General features: G+C 39.3%; 1 protein-coding gene across 16 annotated transcripts in view; it reads left to right on the top strand.

Annotated features, from left to right (window-relative positions):
* SNCAIP (synuclein alpha interacting protein) overlaps nucleotides 1-20,387 on the top strand; it is a 201,732-nt gene that overhangs the window by 119,972 nt on the left and 61,373 nt on the right. For 7 of the 16 annotated variants that reach the window (XM_058440565.1, XM_058440563.1, XM_058440562.1 and 4 more), the window contains 2 exons: nucleotides 8,472-8,574; nucleotides 18,463-18,603. In XM_058440565.1, the coding sequence (XP_058296548.1) occupies nucleotides 8,518-8,574; nucleotides 18,463-18,603 (198 nt within the window). In that variant the 5' untranslated portion in view covers nucleotides 8,472-8,517. Of the gene's footprint in view, nucleotides 1-5,950; nucleotides 7,255-8,468; nucleotides 8,575-18,462; nucleotides 18,604-20,387 lie in introns of those variants that run through there. The other 9 variants (XM_058440569.1, XM_058440568.1, XM_032156572.2 and 6 more) reach the window with 4 other exon arrangements.

Here is a 20,387-nt window from a genome sequence, read left to right as displayed (position 1 = left end):
AGTTTTGTCCTTGTGGAATTGATAAGTTTTCATTTACAACAGGGAACAAATCATATGTTCACTGAATGAACATTATTCCAGTTCTCTTTTAAAAATTAGTTTGATTTTAACTCTCTTGCTCCCTCTTTTCTCTCCCTTAACCTCCAATTTCACTCAAGTTCCTGGTGGGATTATGAGGACAGATGAAAGAGAATAGAGAAATTCAACAGAGATGGTCGTGGAAGCACTCTGAAGAGGTGTAAAATTGGTCAGGACTGTCCTGAGGAATTGGTTTAGTTTCACGGGTGTTTGTCAATGCCATCTCAGACTACACAAAATCTTTTGAGCTGGGAGGCTGTCTATTCTTCCTTCACAATGCGGGATTCTGATCTTCTTCTCTCAGAGGACTTCTATTTGAACAATTTCTTGCTGAGGTGGGTGTGATTTCACAAAGCAGCCCATTCCATTAAAACCCATTTGAAATACTATACTTACAAAGCCTTTACTGAGACTGACATCGCTGATATTTCCTCCCAGATTTACCCTTGAAGTTAAATCCTCCTTTTACCTGCGGGATCTTTAGATGCTTAGAGAGGAAAGCTTTTTTCTCTTCACCAAATTAGAAATTTCCTTAGCTGTATTGCATAAGACAGTTTCTCAACCACTGGTTTTCTTGGCTTCCTTACTCTGTCTTGGTATATTCCAGATAACCTGTGGCTTTTTAAAGAAGTGACACTCAGAACTGAATACAATATATTTTTTCTTTGTGTATGTGTATGCATTTGTGTTTGCATGTATTTTTTTGTATTATACATTCTTTTCTCTTCTCCTTCACAGCTCCTGTGAGCATGGATTCTTTCCTTCTTCTAAAAAGAATTTTAAATGTTCAACTCATTTTAAATCACACACACAAGAGAGGGGTGGGAGGGAGACAGAGAGAGAGAGACAGGAGAGAGAGAGAGAGAGAAAGAGAGATCAGATTTAAAGGTACATAAAATATGTATATCTGCCCTAGGCTTAAAAACTAGTCTCTCCAAGCTCTCAGGTTGAGGTATATGTTAGTTTGTTCTCAATATTTGGATTTCAGAAACCATGAAATGACCTCCAAATCACTTGCAAGATTTTAATGTATAAATTAAAGGGAAAAACTACAAAAAGACCAATCCTTACAGGGATTTTTCAGAGAAATCCTGAACTCTAGAATCAAGTTTTCTAAAACAGTGCCATCTTCCTTGCCTTTTTAATAAGATATTAAAATGGATGGTCATAATCCAATTTTCTTTGAAGGTGAAGTTGAAGACTTAAACCAACTGGCTATGGAATATGTTGTCTTATAGACTAGTTCAGGGATACCTGTGGGTAAGGTATGTTAGAGACACAAAGTCTATATACGTTTTGTTAATGATGATGATGATGATGATGTCTACCATTTCTGTTTAATCTCTCCTGGAAAGAAGGGTAATTCATTTGGAGTTAGGTTCATGAACATCCAAACAATACAATTTAGGGCTAGGGATGTCTGGAATTCTGACCTAGATGGTTCAAAGACATACCCATGATTCAGAGCAGTCCAGGGCAAGTCAGAAGAGCACTAGACTGGTTAGCAGGAAATGATTTGTGTTAGCTGGCTTTGCCTCTACTTAGTAGTGCATAACCTTGGATGGGATATTCCTGAGGTTTGCCATCTGTAAAATATGAAAGAGGATTGCAAATTACAAATTATGGTGCATACCTTCTGCCTCCCTCACAGGTTGCAGTAAATAAATTGAGCTAAACAATGTTGAAGATGATTCTTAGAAATAAAATGTTTGACACAGAGGCAGTGTTGCTTTACCTTGTCATTTTGGCAAGTTGAAGTAGGAGAGAAAAATACTGGACTTAAAATCAGAAGCCCTGGTTGCGTGAATTTGAGGCAATTACAGAACCTCCCTGAGCCTTGGTTTCCTTATCTCCACAAAAGAAATTTTAAAGACATTTGTCTCCCAACATCTGTGTGAGACTAAGTGAGCAAGTATATGTAAAGCACCCAGTCCTAAATCTTGATACAGAGTTTTCTTCACAAATTTTTCTGTGGGTGTTTCCTTCAGGACAGCAAGGAAGAAATGCAGGCTCTCCTCTAGGAGCTGGAGCAGGCTCAATATATTACATTGAAGTCCCTTGTTTGATATCAAACATTCACTTGTATTTTTACAAACATGCCAGAAATTTGATATTCCAAGATGTGCTCTGTGTTCACTCTGGCTTTGGAAATACTCGCCTGACAATCCCTATTTATCACCCCACCCTCACCATCCCCCTTACAGACCCCTTTGTAGAAGCAAAAATACAGCAATCAATGCTAAATCAATGTTATGCATCTTTCTGGACATTCTGTTCCAGAATTCTCACTTCCAGGCCTGTTCCCATACTGAAAGCACAGACAACTGGAACACTTCCTCCTGCCCCAACCACTCCCTCCGCATTCACACCTCCATCCTTCGTCTTTCAGCTTTGGCAGGCTGACTTCCCTTATCTCCAAGGTCTAGATTGGGTGCCTCAACCTGCTGTGTATTTATTTGTCCTGGCGAACACCACATGATATTGTAATAGCATGCCTTCTTGTTTGTCTCCCCTGGTACCATATACTCCATCCTGGTGTGGAGACTAGTGTAGGTCTTATCCACCACATGCATCCAGAATATTCCTTAAATGAAGAAGTGGATAAAGTCCACAGGGCTTGTGCTTTTTCTTTGTTCCTCATGTGTACTTCTTGGCTCTCCTTCAGTTGCCTCTTTCCAGTAGAAATTTCTTGCCTCTATCATTTTTCTGCTTCAAGATGAGGCATTTACTGACTGCCATGCTTCTGGCCACTGTTGAATCAAAGAGTGAAAGAAACCAAATCCAACATTTGGAATGAGTTGCTTCCTTGCCAGCCAAGCTACTGAGCCAACTGGGGACAACATTTCTACCCAGACCTTCTAGTACTTATTTTGTGATCATTTTAAGTTTTTATATTGAAGAAAGTAAGCCCAATATTGATGTCCAGGCTTTCAAATCGAAAATTTTTCCCAGTACAAATTTGGCAGGCATGCGTGTGCGTGTGCGTGTGTGTGTGTGTGTGTGTGTGTGTGTGTAGGGGTGCAGGGAGCGGCTGTGTTTTCCCAAGTGCTGGTATATTAAAGGGTAAATAAATAAGTTATAATGCAAATCCATTGAAGTTACCTCATCACCGAATGTACTCTGCTCATTTATTTTGACAAATCCAACTTACTTTTGATTACCAGGCCTCATCGTATACTGGTAAATGGAGCAATAGCGACTTTGGCAGAAAAGGAGAAATCTGTGTAACATGAGCCTTCAGAATGAGTCCAGGCTGATTCCTTGTAAAGTGGAGTGAGGCAATACATTTTTAAAAATTTTTTCAGTAGAACAATTTATGTGATATGTGACTGTAGTCACAAATCAATGTGCCCTTTATGAGCCAAGCACACCAGAATGCATACACTAAAATGAGTGTAGTTTCTCAAGGAAATTTTGTTGGCCAGTATAAGCTTTTTCCAGTGATGCTGCCATTATGCAACAGATTTTTGGAAGTCTTCATTTGGAATTATTTTCAAAGTCAGTTTTCCAGTCACAACAAAAAAATTAAAAATATCACCTGAATATCATAATACAAGGAGGCTATTTTTTAAATTGCTTGTCTATTTTTTTATTATGCAATGTGGTTCTCAGTTATTTTGAGCTCTCTCCCAAAAGGAAACTTCCATGGAAGGTAGCAGTTGAGCCATGACTGAGGTCACTCATGAGAAGGTGACATGGTGTTGATAGACCCATTAGGGGCATAAGCCCCTCACACACACTTTAATAGGCACTGGAGGGACTTCTGTTCTTGGCAGTTTATCAAAACTCTGCGAGAGTAGGAAGAGTCCTACAAACATTGAGTATAGTTGATGCTGTTTGTTTTGTTCTGAAAGCCGGGCATCAGTTTGGAGTTTGAGTAAGGTTTCTCCCAGTGCTGTGGGCACATCCAAAGAAGGGAGCCAAGCTGTCATTAGCAGCTTCTGCACAGCATATAGTTCCCAGCAGCCCAGCCCTGTGTCCCCACATTCTAATCTGTTTATTCTTTCCCTCTGTATCAATTTTCCTACCCAAATTGGGAGAGCTAAACCTTTGAAAAATGTTTCCTTTACCTTTCTGTACTCACCCTCCCTGGCATCTCATCTCTCCCCACTTCAAAAAAATAAAATAAAATTAAAACACATAACATACCTGCCTAAATAAATAACAAATCAAGAATTGCCAATGCCAGTAAAAAGAAATGGGATGATTTCAATCCGTGGACAATACTCATGGTGGACAGATCTTAAAAGAGGTGTGCTGTGAGGAGAGGGGCTTACATGCAAAAGAAAGCCCTCGGAAGGCCTTAGAAAACCTGGGAACAAGTGATTGTAGCTTGTAGGGTCAGGGCTGATGGCATGGGGGAGAAATTCAGATTCACAAATGACTAAGTCCTGAGATCCAAAAGGGGCCTATGATGCATAGCAATAAAAATCTTATATAAAGGATTTTTGTTTGTTTGTTTGTTTGTTTGTTTGTTTTTTGCGACAGAGTCTCGTTCCGTCACCCAGACTGGAATGCAATGGTATGATCTCAGCTCACTGCAACCTCCACCTCCCGGGTTCAAGTGATTCTCCTGCCTCAGCCTCCCGTGTAGCTGGGACTACAGGTGCCCACCACCACGCCCGGCTAATGTTTTGCATTTTTAGTAGAGACGGGGTTTCATTGTGTTAGCCAGGATGGTCTCCTGACCTCGTGATCCATCCACCTCGGCCTCCCAAAGTGTTGGGATTACAGGTGTGAGTCACCACGCCTGACCCTACATAAAGGATTTTAAGCTGGCCTGCCCTTTCTGGAAAGCGTAAAAAATGTATTTTGCTTAGGTATAAACCCATTCTTGTTGGCCTCAGTAGGTTGGCTCTCTTGCCTCTCAGCTGCCCGTTTGGGCCAGACAGAGGATGGCTTCAGGACTTTTTCTGGGTTTGCACTTGGCACGGCTTCTTCCCTTTCCCTGGAGTCACAGCAGTGAAGTGTCACCATGTAACTCCACACCAATCACACAAAGCAAGAAGAACCCTTCCTTCCTCCAGTTGTAAAGTGAAAGAAACATAATCCCCACCTCATAACATTTTATTATGTTTGCAAAGGTTTTCTTTTCCTAGTACTAAGAGATAAAATGGACATTCTGTGAAAGCACAAATTGTGATGTGCCAATAGTTTATTTGTAGGAAATTTTATTTTGTTGCTGTTGTGGTATGAGAATTTAAAATGATCTTAGAATACAAATTAAATCTTAGAATACAAATGAAGTCAACATTTTTGGCAGGAGGCACCAATACAAAATTGGGGGTAATGGTTGTACTTATTGTTTAATACTGAATTCCTTTGAAGGTTCAAACACTCAAATGTCCCCAAGGCATGTCGGTGAGTAGAGCAGCCTCGGAGGGGCTCCGGGAAAATGGGGAACATAGGCCCCATGGACAGGTAGGAGCAGCTGCGACTTAGCTCCATCCAGTTGTTGCCATGGGGACTGCAGACCCCTGTTGCCAGAGCTTCAGGTATTTAAAGCAAAGCCAGAAATCCAGAATTTTATGTGAAATCACCCAAGGTCTGCAAGTTAGCAACTGATTCAATTTTTTTTTTTTTTTTAACACTGCTGGGGTCAAACAAATCACATCTGTGGGCCAGATTCAGCTCACAGGCCTCCAATGCATGCCCTCTGTAGCTGTGCTTTCTGTTAGAGCATGTTTGCCATGGGTCTGAAAGAAGGCTTATTGGTTTCCATAGTGGATTGGTGTGCAGAGTGGGAGGTGTCAGAAGCGCAGGATGAGAAAAGCGACCACAGTTCACCTCAGTGTCCTTATCATGTTTGATCATTTGCAGCAGCTACTCTAACCTGAACTTATTGCTTCCTATCTTGTCACTGATTCCTTAGAAAAGAGTGCCTGAGAGTGCCAGAGGCTTGGTGGAAGGGCAGATGAGAGAAGAGGAGGCATTGTATTGGCCACTGGGACAACTGCAGACTCACTCTTACCTGTAAAGAAACGGTTAATGTTAGGGAATGTAGTCAGGATTGGAAAACCACAGGGATTTCTGCACATTATAATTGAGAATGTAAATATTCTTAAAGTGGCACCCTGAAAGAGACAAGCATTGAAACCAGACAAAATAAATTGGGTCATAAACAGAATGAAACATCTTAAAGGAGATGGCATGTGGAGGCCTGCTGGGAAGTAGAGGCAAACTCCAGATGCCTAGGACCCTTAGTCTAAGGTGGGATCATCTAACCCACAGAAATAAATATGGGCAGTGGCCCAAGACTTCCTATAATGAGCTGAACCTGTTTTAAGTCTTGGGTTCTTGCCTGTAGAATCATGAACCTTACTAACATCCTGCAAGTGCAAATAGAAAGATTCCTGTTGTGATGCCATGAGTTATTATCTGCTGGTTATATTCTATTGGAATGGCTACACTCAATTGGATATTGCTGTCTATATTGTTGAAGCACCTCAAACAGGGGTGCATGGTTATTTGTTAATTTGCTTAATTAAGACATGTTCATCCACATTTTATAGTTTCATTTATTTAAAGATCCATTTGGTCCCCAGCTCTGATGCATGTTTCTCTGCTTCATCTCCCCATATTTCCATGTTCCTGCTGATGTTTGTACCATATCCTGACACCCAGCATCATCTTTGTGTTGTTCACCAAGGCCATGGGAACAGAGTCTGTAAATCAATAGTTCATCACGGAGTACAGATTTAGTGAAAAGAAATTGGATTGGAAGAAAGTCTCCTAGTGAACACGCTAGTATCCAAAGAGTCTGGATTGTATCAGAATCCATCACAGTAGAAGAGAATGTAGTTTTGAGTAATTTCCAAGCAGAGTACGTATATTTTCCTCTGAAAATCTTTGTGAATTGAAGAAAAGTGACATTTTTATACCGAGCAATTTGTTTGATAACCTATTTTCAGATTTCTACAAATAATAAAATTTCTGATTTTAAATATGTTTTACAAATACAAGTTGGTTTTCTTTTCATTGTAAGCCTTACTGTGATTTCAGAAGAATTTTTAACATTTGCTAAATGAATAATCTCATTTAAACATGGAAGTAACATCCTAATCCTTTCTTGGATGGACTCTGTATCTATTGTAATTAAGACTTTAAAAATGGTATATACATATGGGGAAAAATAGGAGAGGAAACAGGAAAATTAAATCAAGTGATGGGTTTGAGGTAAGGAATGGCAAGTTTTTTTTTCTGTTTATCATAATTATACCATTTGTAGAGCTTAAAAAAGAAAGAATGGCTCAACATGAGGGAAAAAAATGCCTTCAGAACAAATTTCCTTTTAAAAAGTAGGTCTTTTTACACTTTCAATCTTGTATCGGGAGGCCCATTTTCATCAGGCTAGGTGTATTTTCACTTTCCAGTAATGCACTCCTTACTGTTCAGCAAGGTACACCTTGATTAGAGAATCAAAGAGGGCAAAATGAATTATTTCAGATACTCAAATCTGGGTACGTAAGATAATTTTTACAATAAGAAAGACAAGTTGCAGGAAGCAGAAGCTGATTTTGCTATCTGAGAGTTGGCGCTGCAGAAGATAACTGCACACCAAGGCGCCGTCAGGAGATCTATATTTCTGCTCTTGACATCTGTAGGTGCCGCTGCCGCCGCTGATGGGGATGATGATAAGTGATTGGAAAATGAAGTGGGAGGTGATGTATCTTACTGTGACAGATATAAAGGATTGCCCCAGGCGACCCTGAGGCAAGAGCTGACTGAAGACGTTCTGGGGCCTGCATCAGGTCACTATGGCACAGTCAGGCAAAGCTGTTTGAGGCAGAGGGCATTGCAATAACTCTGAGGTTTAAATCTGCACTTAGATCCTCTTTCTTTCTTCCTTTTTGAGGGGTGAACTGGAGGTTGTGCTACAAATTCTAAACTATCCATTACTCTTGGTTAGTGGTCTCTGTCTTGTGTTATTCCTGTGGAGATGCAGTATTCATTGCTCCATGTACAACACCCAAGGATATGCCCACAGGAAACATTTGAAAATGGCTTTCCTAAGATTTCCAGGCTGGCTCCCCATTTCCCAAAGCCCTGCCTTTTACCCTGGCTGTGGTAAGAGTCGGTGTGAATTCTAATATTGATTCTAGGGGGAGATTCTGACCCAAGTTACTGCTCTGGCAAAGACAAACAGGCACATATCAAATAAAGCAAAGGACTTTGAGTGCCCACTGGGGAGCCACACTGGGGACCATGGATACGCTGTGTTTGCTGCTTCTAGAAAGCCAGGCTGCAGATAGTTGAAGGGAGGAAATGTGCTCCAAGGCAACACTAGTACCCAATAACCCTTCTCATCTTATTTGTTTAAATATAGACATTATTTTTGGTTGTAAAACAGCTAATTTTTTTTTGCCTTTCTTTTCTGCTTCTGTCTTGTTCAGGAATTTATAAGTATTTGACCGTACTCAAAATGTGCAAGGAAGAATAATGGAAGCCCCTGAATACCTTGATTTGGATGAAATTGACTTTAGTGATGACATATCTGTAAGTACTACTGTATATAAGAAATGCTTTCAAGATAATCTGCCTTCAACTTCATAGCCTACTTTCTCCATTATAGTCTATATATCCTCAACTTTTCTGACTACATTTAGAAATTCACAGCAGAAATCCTGTGTGGCAGACTCGGTGTGGTTTGGGGGGATCTCCTAGACCAAGAAGTGAATCTTCCCTACGTGTGTGTTTTGGAAGATGAGTCATTTAACTTCACTAAGCCTTTCATCCCTAATGTGTTCCAATGTTGTCAAAACTATTAATTGAGTATACTTATAAAATGTAGCCACTTTCATAAAGTTAATTCCAAATTCTCTTATGCGGCTGGCTATTCCACAGCCAGCATTTTCTAGAGTTCACAGGGACACTGACTAAAGAATAGCCAAGTTGGAATTTATTAATTGATGAACAATAAAAAGAATCTTTCCAATCACTGTAGATATCAAAGCACAGATTGTAAGCTTGTTGGGAATATTAAGGAAAATTCGTGCAGTGATAAGGACTGGACTAGCTGACTTTTGAGGTCCTGCTTAATCCTATAATGCTGTGGGCTGATGAGTCTCTTAATTCCCATAACAGCCACAAACTTCCTCCTGCTTAAATCAGGACTGCTTGGAATGGATTGTCCACGTGCACCTTGCTTTGAGCTGCTTGTGCCTTATCCAGGACCACATAATCAATTCTGCTACACTAGCAAACATGTTGGCCTGGAGTGCCCCAGCAAAGTTGGCTAACTCTCAGAGTATGTGATGAGAACGTTGCTGTTTCTGAGCTAGACATATAATTTTTCTTTCCAGGACCCTCAAGTTCACAACTTCTAACCTTATCTTCCCTGGATCTCTCAGGGCCTGGAGCTTTGGGTCACCACTCAAAGTCATCACTTTAAAATTGTCTCAAAATGGTGAACTTACTTTATCATGCCTCTGGCAGTTGTTTATTCATCTACTTTACTCCTTACCTTGAAGTAAAATATGCATACTGTACGCAATAATTGGATTACTGAGATGAGTTTGATAAATCACCTATTTTATACAACCTTGGATGAGTCCTTTTTTTTTTGTACCAGAGAAATGTGAATTCAACATTTGCCTATTTCAGCTTCCAGACAATTTTTATTAGTCCTCATTAAAACCAGTGTGGAGTGAGCTTCTTCCTTCCCATGATATATTTTTGTCTGTCTGTCTGTCTGTCTGTCTGTCTGTCTGCCTGCCTGTCTGCCTCTCTCTCTCTCTCTCTCTCTTTCTGTTTCTCTTTCTCTCTCTAAGTCACTATGCTTGACTTGGAAGTATTCAAAGCAAGGTTCTTTTATGATCACTCCCCTCACAGCCATTTTGGGAAAAAGCAAGGAATGTGAATGATAGCATGGGTGTATGTAGGTAGGATGGAAGGTGTTGTAGAAAGGGAAACTGTGTTATGATTGGGAGTTAGGTGGTAGCTCTCCGTACTTTGATAATAATGTTGTGTTTTAAAAGCAAAGGCTTTGAAAGCAGCCAGCCGTCTCCTACCTTGTTCTGACTTTTGCTGGCTGAATAGCACATTAACTTTACCTTTCTGAGATACACTTCAGGTTGTTTTGACGATTGAGTAAAATAATAATATATGTGAAACACTTAGCTTGGCACACAGTAAGTTGCTCTTAAAAATGGTAGCTTTTGTTATTATTTCACTGAATAATATAATAATATTTATATGACCAATGGTGAAGAAAGAACTCAAGGGAAAACACTAGGCATAAAGTCAAGATTTTTTTTTAATACAACAGAACAGTTGTATTTACAGAAGAATCATCTGGCAGCAGCCCATAATTTTGATGAATTGGGAATCTCCACTTGAAAGATAATAAAATATATTAAGCAATAACTAAAACCATTTAGCAAACTAGGCTACAGGATTATGTAATAGTTGAGTGTCTATAACTTGACCACTCTAAAACATAAACAAAGATATCCATCTGTAATTGTGTAACTGCACCCAAAATTTCCCTCTTAAACACGTTTCGATTGTTTGGTTCTTTAACCTGCATTTAAACTTACATCAGATTTTGAAATTGCATAGATTTGAAATTCTGTGAAATTTCATAGTAATTAATGAAATAATAATAATGGCTAACGTTTATTGAACATTTACCATGGGACAGGCATTATCTTGGTTAATCCTCACAGCAGTCTTCTAAAGTTACTGTTATTATCTTCATTTTACAGATGAGGAAACTGCATCATGAAGATTTTATATAATTTGTCCAGGGTCACCCAGCTGGTTAGGTGTATTCTGTCTCCAGAGTATTTACTTTTAGCCACAACACTTTACTGCTTCTCCAGGATGAATATAGTTTATTGCGGTGGTTCACATCAGGGGCAATTTTACCTGCCCCACCCCTACTCCAGAAACATTTAATAATACCAGGAGACATATTTTGTTGTCATACCGGGGAGTTGCTGCTAGCATCTAATGGGTAGAGACCAGAGAGGCTTCTAAACATCCTGCAATGCACAGCACAATCCCCTACAACAAGAATTGTCTAGCCCAAAATGTCAGTAATACTGAGGATAAGAAATCCTAGTCTATTTAAATCCACTTGAAACTGAAGACACTCTACTTTGGCAACCTCTACAACATAGATTATTTTATCATAATTTGGTGTGATCCAGACTTCATACCTTAGCAAAGCCAGAATCATATTGTTCTAACTTAATGATTACATGGAAAAAGAACTGGAGACAACCTCTTAAATACTGAAATGATTGTTCTCAGGCTGTTTAGGTAAGCTAGGAGCAATGAATGTTACAGCTTCTTTAAGGGCTAAATGGGGATTATTCAAATGCTAAAAATGAAAAAATGAAGATGTGTTTAACGTGCTAATTCACTGTCATAAAAAGAAATGTAGTTTCCCATGAACATGCATTTTTTTTTTTTTTTTGATATCAGAAACCTCCATCTCTGACAGCCCCTAAGCCTCTTTCCTGGTTAATTGGCAGGAGGGGGAGGAAACTGCACATTACACCTGAAAAAGATGTTTATGAAAAGGATGCCCAGTTTCAAACTCTTCTCTTTACTCTCCAGCTATAGCCCTATTACATAGTCTAGGCTTTCTGTTCCATGGTTTTTTCCTGTGGTCATGAGCCTGGTTCTTGTTTTAATTAAAACATAAGCTGTATATTGGTAGAAAAAACAACTAGAACTTATTTTGCCTTTACTTAATGAGAGAAAACACAGCAGCTAATTTATTTTGAAGTTTCCCAGACTAGAAAATAACGCACATCCTTTGCAAAACACAAAGTTTAAACTATACATTCTTGTAATCCTGCCATCTAAAAGGGCAGAACATTCTGCAATAGCTGCAGGTCTGCAAGGGAGAGATGATGACATATAAGCACAAAGGTTTAAAGCAGGGTTTTTCTGTCACTGTGAATGGGTTCACAGATTTCTCTCTTCCTATGGAAGCCAGATCCCTATGTCTTAAAAACAAAAACCCTCTGGAATTCTTTGGAGCTATGGTGTATTTATTTTATTAAGAGAGGCCAGTGTGGTGCTCTTAAAAATAGTTTCACACACAGGACTAAATAAAGCAGAGGCTGAACTCTGGATCTCCTGAGGAGCTCACTCACAGCCACCATCCACCAATGTTGGCTGTGCTGCACACTGAGATAAACTATTTAACTAAGTTATCTTGTTCAAGCCTCATACATCAGCTTTGCCTGTTTTTATTCCTTTTGGCAGATGAGAAAATTGAGGCTTAGAGAGCTTGTCTGACATTCACAAGGTTACAGGGCCGGGACCTAAATGCAGAACTTTTTGGCTGCCTTACTCCTCCCCATCTATGCAGCTTAGCTGAGTAGTAGTTTCTCTAAACCAGTCACCTCACCCATCACTATCCCTGATTGGCACTGTAGTGATTACAAATTATTTTTTGGAAGTAAAGGGATTGATAGACATTATAAATAAGTAAAATGAAACCAGCTAATGAGAACTTAAGCAAATCTTTTAATTTTACTGCACCTCAACATTCCCATCTGTTAAATGGTAATACCGCAACCTATTACCCTGAATTTATACACATACACTCACACATGCACATAGCCACATATGTACACATATATACATGTAAGCATTTACACATACAGACATATACACACACATACAAATAGAAGTAAGAGAAATATTCTGTTGCCTTTCTGTATAACTCTGACTGCATCCTTGATGAAAGTTGACTTTTTTGGCAATTGCATAAACTATTTTTTGTACAGATCAAATGAGATCAAGATAATAAGTATCCTTCCACTTTTCAATCCTCTTTGGTCAAAGCCTTTGCAACCTAGAGTAATGGCAAAAAACTATGTGGGTTCACTTTCCTAAGGTGCTTGAACCACTGTCTGATAGAAAAATTAATTCTTATGGTAAAATAACCTCACTTTCCGTGAGTTTTCATATCTTTCTATCTGTGCAGATATTTTTATATCCGTGCAGCGTTTTTACTAAAAATGCCTGCCCCCTTCTGTTTTGTGTGCATCACCTTTTACTCCATTCAATCCCCTGATGCTTTCCCAGATTTTGTACATTTTGAGAAAGACTCATTTCAAGTAGACTCAGGCAATGAGCTGGCATGGGCAGGGAATACAGCTTAGATGTGAAAAAGAGTATAAAGGTATTCAAGGTACAAAAAACCTGGCCTCCCCTTCTCTCTAGCAAGGAATATACTGAGTAAGATGGACCCTATTGTACTTTCTTCTGTACCTTCTAGAAGGTGACCAACACTTTCATGTGGCATCTGAGTGGTTCAATCCCTTTTTCACTGTCTCTGTCTGTAAGCCCTGCCCTTCCTAGCGGTTGCCCTGTTCTTATCTATATGGAAACTTAGTTTTGTGCTTCTCAGCATGATCTAGTTCCAGGAACTGTCCAGAATACCTCAGCTTTATGCAGTGTGTTTTTGTAATATCCTGCATTCAAGGCTAAATTGCCTCTCATTCTTCCCTTCTCCAGCTCAGCATCATTAGAAACTTCACACCTTGTTCTAACATCATATGCCATATGCGTTATCTTGTTTTTCTTAATACCTGCCAGGAAATGAATTAGGAATCATCTAATCCAGAAAATATGAGTTATATTTTGATATTCTGTTATTAGTGTTAGACCCCAGGACTAGAATCTAGGTTCCCAAACTCCAAATCTTGGACTGGACACCTCTGCCAGAGAAGGTAGAGAATAACTCTACAAACAGAGTGGTTTCTAAGAAGAATGAGCAACTGCTGGATTTTTTAAAATTTTCCATTTTACTCTGCAGATAGTCCTGGAAGTTCTTATCTTGCCTGATAGTCAATAGAAATTATTAGATTGACTATGCAGATTATCGACAAAAACTGTTCACCTTTTCATCACAATTAGCTTTTATGCCAATCTAGTCAATAAGCATTTACTAAACATTAACAGAGTACCAGACTTAGTTCTAAGCTTGGGATGAATGACACAGACTTGCTATGCTCTCAGAGTGTGTATAGTATGCTATATTAATAACTAAGCACATTGTGAAATGTCAGGTTAACTTCATGGTAGGTCACATTTGATTATAGTACTAAACTCCATTCTTGGCAATGAGTCCTTGTATTTTGACAGTGATTGATTATTGGCTCACAATTAAAAGTAGACTATCATTGAAGTTGAACAAGGTTTATGACTGGCCATCTGCTCTACTTTAACATACTTTTTTCTTGTAATTCTTTTGTCACTTGTAATTTTTGCTTCTATAATTATGATTACTTTGGCTTCATTTTAAAATGCTGGTTTGGTACTTTTAAATATAAATAATAATATGATTGCTAACATTTATTGAACACTTAACTGTGCATCAGATACTCTTCCCAGGTTTTATATTACTAGTTCATAATCTTCCTGGACACACCCTAATGAAGGTACAGTCAGAACCTTGTTTTTACCAGTGAAGAGACTGATATACAAAGGTTAACTAAGATTAATTAGCTAGAAAATGATGAAGTCAGGATATAATGCAGGTAGTCTGACTCTAGAATCCATGTTTGTAATCACTGCATTGAAAATTACGTCTGCTGGGCCCCATGGTCACCTCTGGTTTTCCCAGTTCAGGTAGGTCTCTTCTCCATCCATGTCCACTTCTTGTTATATAATATAAGGAGGTCATTCAATACTGTGATCTCACCACATTTACCAAGTGGATCTTCATCTCTTGCCTGACTACACATTATATTAATTAAATTAACATTGCAATAGAGTAGTTCCTGATGCACTCTTAAAATGATCAAAAGAGTTACTGAGTTTTCTCAAATACCAACCACAAACAATGTCTTAGCATAAAAGAATTAAAAAAAAAAACCTCTTAGAATGAAGATATGATAAAAATAAGGTACCAGAGGAAAATTCAAATTTATTTGAAAATAGGATTAGTTATAATAATTTCCATTAATGGACCCCAAATGGTGGGAAGAAATGTATTTAAAGCAGAGTCTAATACAGGTATGAAAGTGTGGATCACCAGTATCTGTACTATGTAGAGGTGGTGGTTGAAAGTGGGGTTATAGTTAAGGTCATCTGTGAAAACATGGAATGTGGAAAGAGAAGAATATTCAAAAGATTGAACTGTGCAGAAGTGTATTCCATGTCGTGGGGTCTGGAAAAAGAGGTTTCTACAAAAGAAACTAGAAAGAAATTTTCAAAGTTAAAGAAATAAAACTAAGGGAACTAAAAAGGCAAGGGGGGTGGAATTTAAGGAATTTTAAACAACAGTTGATAGTGGCAAATAGGTCATTATAAAGACGAGATTTGAAAAATGCCCTCTGGATTTTCCAGTTAAGACCCCCTTGGTGGCCCTAATAAGCACAGTATCTATTGAGTGGTGGGCAGAATCCTATCGTGAGGGCTGGAGGAGTAAATGCAGAGATGAGGAAATAGAAACACAGAGACAATTCTTTCAAAAGAGATGGCTGATGAATGCAAGAGCAGGAAGGCCCATGCTCAGTCAAGGAGGCAGTGTCTTGCGGTGGTAGTGGTGCTTGCTTATCTTTATAAGACCGGAGGTGAAAGCCAACGCTGAGAGTGGGCTGAGGATAAGGAGAGAGGAAAGAATGGTGGCAGGCAAGAGTCCTGAGGAGATGAGAAAAGAGGAAACCTCAGCCCCAGCAAAGGGTTAGCAGTGGAGGAGCAGACTGTTAGTGCCACGTCCCAAGAGAAGGGGCAATGGAACACAGTTTGTAATGGAGGCCATGAAGTCTTCCTGAACTGGAAGGGCAGGCCTTTGGAGGGGAGGCTAAAATCTTAGAAAAATATTACGTTCTGAAAATTTCGTTTCAGCTACATGTCTCTGCTGTCACTCCCAGCTTTGCTTGTACACATTATTGCCATTGTTTTTATTGTGTGCCTGTTGAGATACCTGCCTGAATTTTGGAAAACTATGCGAGAAATCATGAATTTCACCATGGTTGTTTGGATGGCTGGCTTAATTGTTTCTTTTGGAAACTTTTATGGGGCCTTAGTAGTTTGAAAGTCTCTAGCTTGCAAAGGTGCTTGAGTTGTTAGTTCTTTCATTTTCTGTGGCTCATTACCATTTGAGTAATGTCTGCTCATTCGCTTAGTTGGCTCCAGTTTTCAGGAATAAGGGCCAAAGCTTTTCAGCCCTGAACAATATCTAGGGTGGTCAGAGATCCCCGTAGCCCAATGTAGAAATCACACACTGTCATTATGAATCTCACGCATGCTCCAACTGTTTTGCATGGCATGGTGACAAAACTGACTGGCGTAGGCTGGGATGTATAGGATGATCTTGCACCACATCAACTCCGTGAAGTTTTTGAAGCTGACTTTTCAGTGTCATCCCTGGGCCACAGACTCTCTTCAGTGAGGAAGGAACAAACAGAAGCCAAATAATGTACTGAGAGAGGCTGAGTTATACTTCCTTTCCTTTCTATTCCCAGCTCGACCCCTCTCTTCCCGCCTCGTTAGTTCTCATATCTTCATCTACTGAGCTAAAAGTCATGGCAGAAATGAAGATGAGGAGGGAAGCTCTGAGGGCACACTTAGAAAACAGGATAAAGAGAAGAGACAGACATTTACTAGAGCTTTACAGTTTGCAAAATGACTGCATCTACGTTATCTCATATAATTATCTGTGTTCTACACATAAGGAAACTGAGCCCCAGAGATATTAAATGAATTATTTGTCCAGAACCACAGAGTTAATAAGTGTCAGAACCAGGACTTCAATCCAGATCTTATGGCTCCAAATCCATTGTCTTTTATACAAAAGGTTAAGCCATCAGCCATTATTCATGCTATTAATATATTAAGAATTTTTTAATATAAAATGACTTATTGCTAGACTTGTAATTATGGATTTTTCTAAGATTAGTGCTATGTAAATAATAACTACTAACATTATTATTATTACTGCCACCAAAATTATGGACTGAGCTATATGCCTGCCTCATTAGTTCTTATATCTAGAGGAATTTATTTAATTTGGTTTAATAAGTACCTAGTATCTTGGGTAAATAAAATATTGTCCACACCTTCAGGAAGCAGAGAAAGCAGTTAGGTAAACATATAGATGAACCATCCTGTGATGAGTTCTGTAATGGACATATCCCTAACATCAGGAAATAATATAGGACAATGATTCTCCAACTTCGTCGTGCATTATAATCACCCATATGGCTTGTGAAAAAACAGATCGCTGGGCCGCACCCTCAGAGTTCCTGATTCAGTAGGTCTGGGATGGAGCCCAAAAATGTGAATTTATAACAAATCCTAGGTTGTGTTGAAAAAGGGATTGAACCACTGAGAGGCCACATGAAAGTGTTGGTCACCTTCTAGAAGGTACAGAAGAAAGTACAATAGGGTCCAGAGACCACACTTTGAAAGCTGGCATTACTTCCTTATGGGGCAGGGGTCGGAAAAGATTTTGTATAAGTGATACCCAGGCAAAGCTTGAAGAATTAAAAGGAGTTTGCCTAGTGAAATGAGCAGAATGGCATTTCAGGTAGATGGAATAGCATATGTAAAGGTATAGACAGGCAAAACAATGGGTATGGCAACCACCAAGAATTTGTTATTGCCACAATCAGAAGAGAAGTAGACAATGCGAGATGAGGCTGAGCTCATGGAAGGCTTCACGTGCCATGCTAAGGCATATGGTCTTTGTCCTATAGGCTGTGTAGAGCCTTAGTCAAATTTTTATTTCGGAAAGCTAATTAATTCTAGTGTTAGTATAAAGGCCTGGAGGAAGGTCCCACTTACTACCTAAACATGAAAGAGCTCCTTTGAATGTCTATAATATTATGCCCAGGGATTAGTCAATATTCACATGTCTTGTTATTTCAGTTAAACGATTAATCAGTCCCTGTGTGCCATGCACATATACAAGTCAAAAATATCATTCTTTCCCTCAAGTGCTTATGGAAGCCAACACCTACAGATAAGAAACACCACAGCACATGACAAGGTAGAAACTTACCAAGGGGAGAAAAGAGAAAAGTCAGTAAGGGCTAAAGCAATCAGCCAGGGCTTCATGGAGAAGCAGAACACAGCTGGCCTTGCCTTGTGAAATGGTGGCATTTGCCTGGCTAGAAGAGGGCATTGCACAAATGGGGGACCCCCGAGTAAAGGAACAGAAGGCAAACAAAATTTTGGAAGCACAGGGACAGTGAAGAAGCTGAGGCAGCTGGTCAACCTTTGGCAGAGCTCTGCTTTAGACATGGTAGAGAAGTAGAAAAGAAGTCTGGAAAACAAATTTAGATCAAAAGTCTATGTTCACTGGGAATAACCTCTGGAAGACTTCTAGAATAGGAATAAAGTATAGAGATAGAAAATGTAATGCTTCTTCCTTAACTGCACGCCCCCTCTTCACCCTTCTCACCCAAGGACAATAGGAGTCAAGGGAACAGGCTACAAAAGCTTGGATTGGAGGACACAGACAGGGAAGATGCATTGGGCTTTGGTTCCCATAGGGCCAAACTGACAGTAGTTGCTGCCCTGGGAGCTTGCCATTGTCCTGAGAATGAGGTATGTTGGCGAACTGACAGTTACTTATAAAAGGCCATCTGTCCTGTGAACTGGGATGAAGGCCTGGGAAGCCCTCCATTTCAGCTCTCAGATGGTAGCACAATGCATACTTGCAAGGGAGACTTCTTGGATCATTTGCTCATTCCAAAATTTGCAAATATGAAAACATTTTTGGATGCTGGTTTTGTGAGTTATGTGTTTCCTGTGCATTTCTTCACATCACAGCTTAACAATCTTCACAGCACTCCCTTAAGCCTTTTCTTCCATCCAAGGAGCAATGTTTATACTTACTGAAACAGATCCATAAATTGATTTTGTCTTGTGTCTTTATAAAAAATGATGGACTTGTTCACAATGTAGATTGGAGTCATTGCTGAATTTGACGTTCATATACCCTTAAAATTTTCAAAAACTTCAATTTTTCTGGATAAACTATCATCTTTTTAGATTGCCGTACTTTTTATTTCTATTCCCAGGAGTAGCAAATGATATTTTCTTCACAGTTATTGTTACCAGAGAATGAAAATATATGCCTTCACCAAAGTGACTTCCTATGTGAGTCTGGGTAGAGAGGCAAAGTGCCACAGGTGATTTAGGTTGAGGCAGTGGCAGTGACTCACCTAGGCTAGTGTCCGCCTGTGACTCAGTCCCCACACCAGCCAGGTGCTGCTCAAATGTAAACCTTATCAAATTAAAACTTACTGAACACTATGGGCCTTTGAGGGCAAATAGGAAAAGTTGAAGCTACAGCGAATGCATCAGAGATTCTGATACGTCTGACTTTGGGGTGGGAGATGGCAGTTAGGAAGCATGTGCCTCGAAACACAGATAGCAGCTCACCCATTTTAATCAGATATATATCATTAAGCCCAGTGAACAAACCTTATTGAATTTTTCATTAACTGTATTTAAACACAATTCATCTTAAATTTCCTCTTTCTAAACTCTTGCCTTGGATGAAAAGAAAAAAAAAAGAGTGAGACTTTGCCAAAGGGTGTTTCATGGGACACATGGCAACCAAAACAAAACGCCCAATTTTAATTGAATGATAGACTGTGTAATTATCTAACCTGTACCAGCTGGTCTCAAGAAGCTACCAAGAGCTTATACTTGGCCAGAAACATAAGGTACCTTATTAGTACCAAGAAAAATGCCTTGTGTACCTGTGTTACCCCAGACCCCCAAAGAACATAATGTGAAAGGAAAAAAATACTTACAGGTTAATTTTGAGTTTAAGAGGCAGTCAGCCCTCCCTCTGAGCCTGTGGGTGGATTTGCTAAAGCACCTATAGTCTCAGAGGCAGGGCCAATATAAACAGGATTTATTGCATCAGACAGGTAAGGGTAATTTCTCTAATTAGTCATTTGAGATTTCACTTTTCACTTGGAAATACTGGAAATTTAATTTGTTTGTGACATGCGGTTGGCAAACTGACAGTATCTACAACGGTCCCACCCTATGTCTTGCTGTCCTGGTATCCTGGGGAAAGCACAAGGAAGTCTCAATGCAGACGCTTTGCTTCATCTATCGACGTCAAGCTAACTAAAGTACCTTCTTACTGATAAATGTGTCCTAATTACACATTCCTCAGTTGTAATGCTAGAGTAATCCTAATGAGTTTCCTGTGATCATTTTTCTTTTAGATTAAATGCTTTTTTTCAATCCCCCGAAATTTTGCAATGGTGAAGTCATTTATGATACAAGCTCATTTACTTTCAGAACATTGTCCTTAGAGGTAAAAAGCAAAATAGTCTCAGGGAGCTGCATTTTGTGAATTAAAGTAT

The sequence above is a fragment of the Hylobates moloch genome, unplaced genomic scaffold (assembly GCF_009828535.3).
Source record: "Hylobates moloch isolate HMO894 unplaced genomic scaffold, HMol_V3 SCAFFOLD_6, whole genome shotgun sequence".
Classification (NCBI taxonomy): Eukaryota; Metazoa; Chordata; class Mammalia; order Primates; family Hylobatidae; genus Hylobates; species Hylobates moloch.
This window is presented reverse-complemented; position numbering and strand designations above follow the sequence as displayed.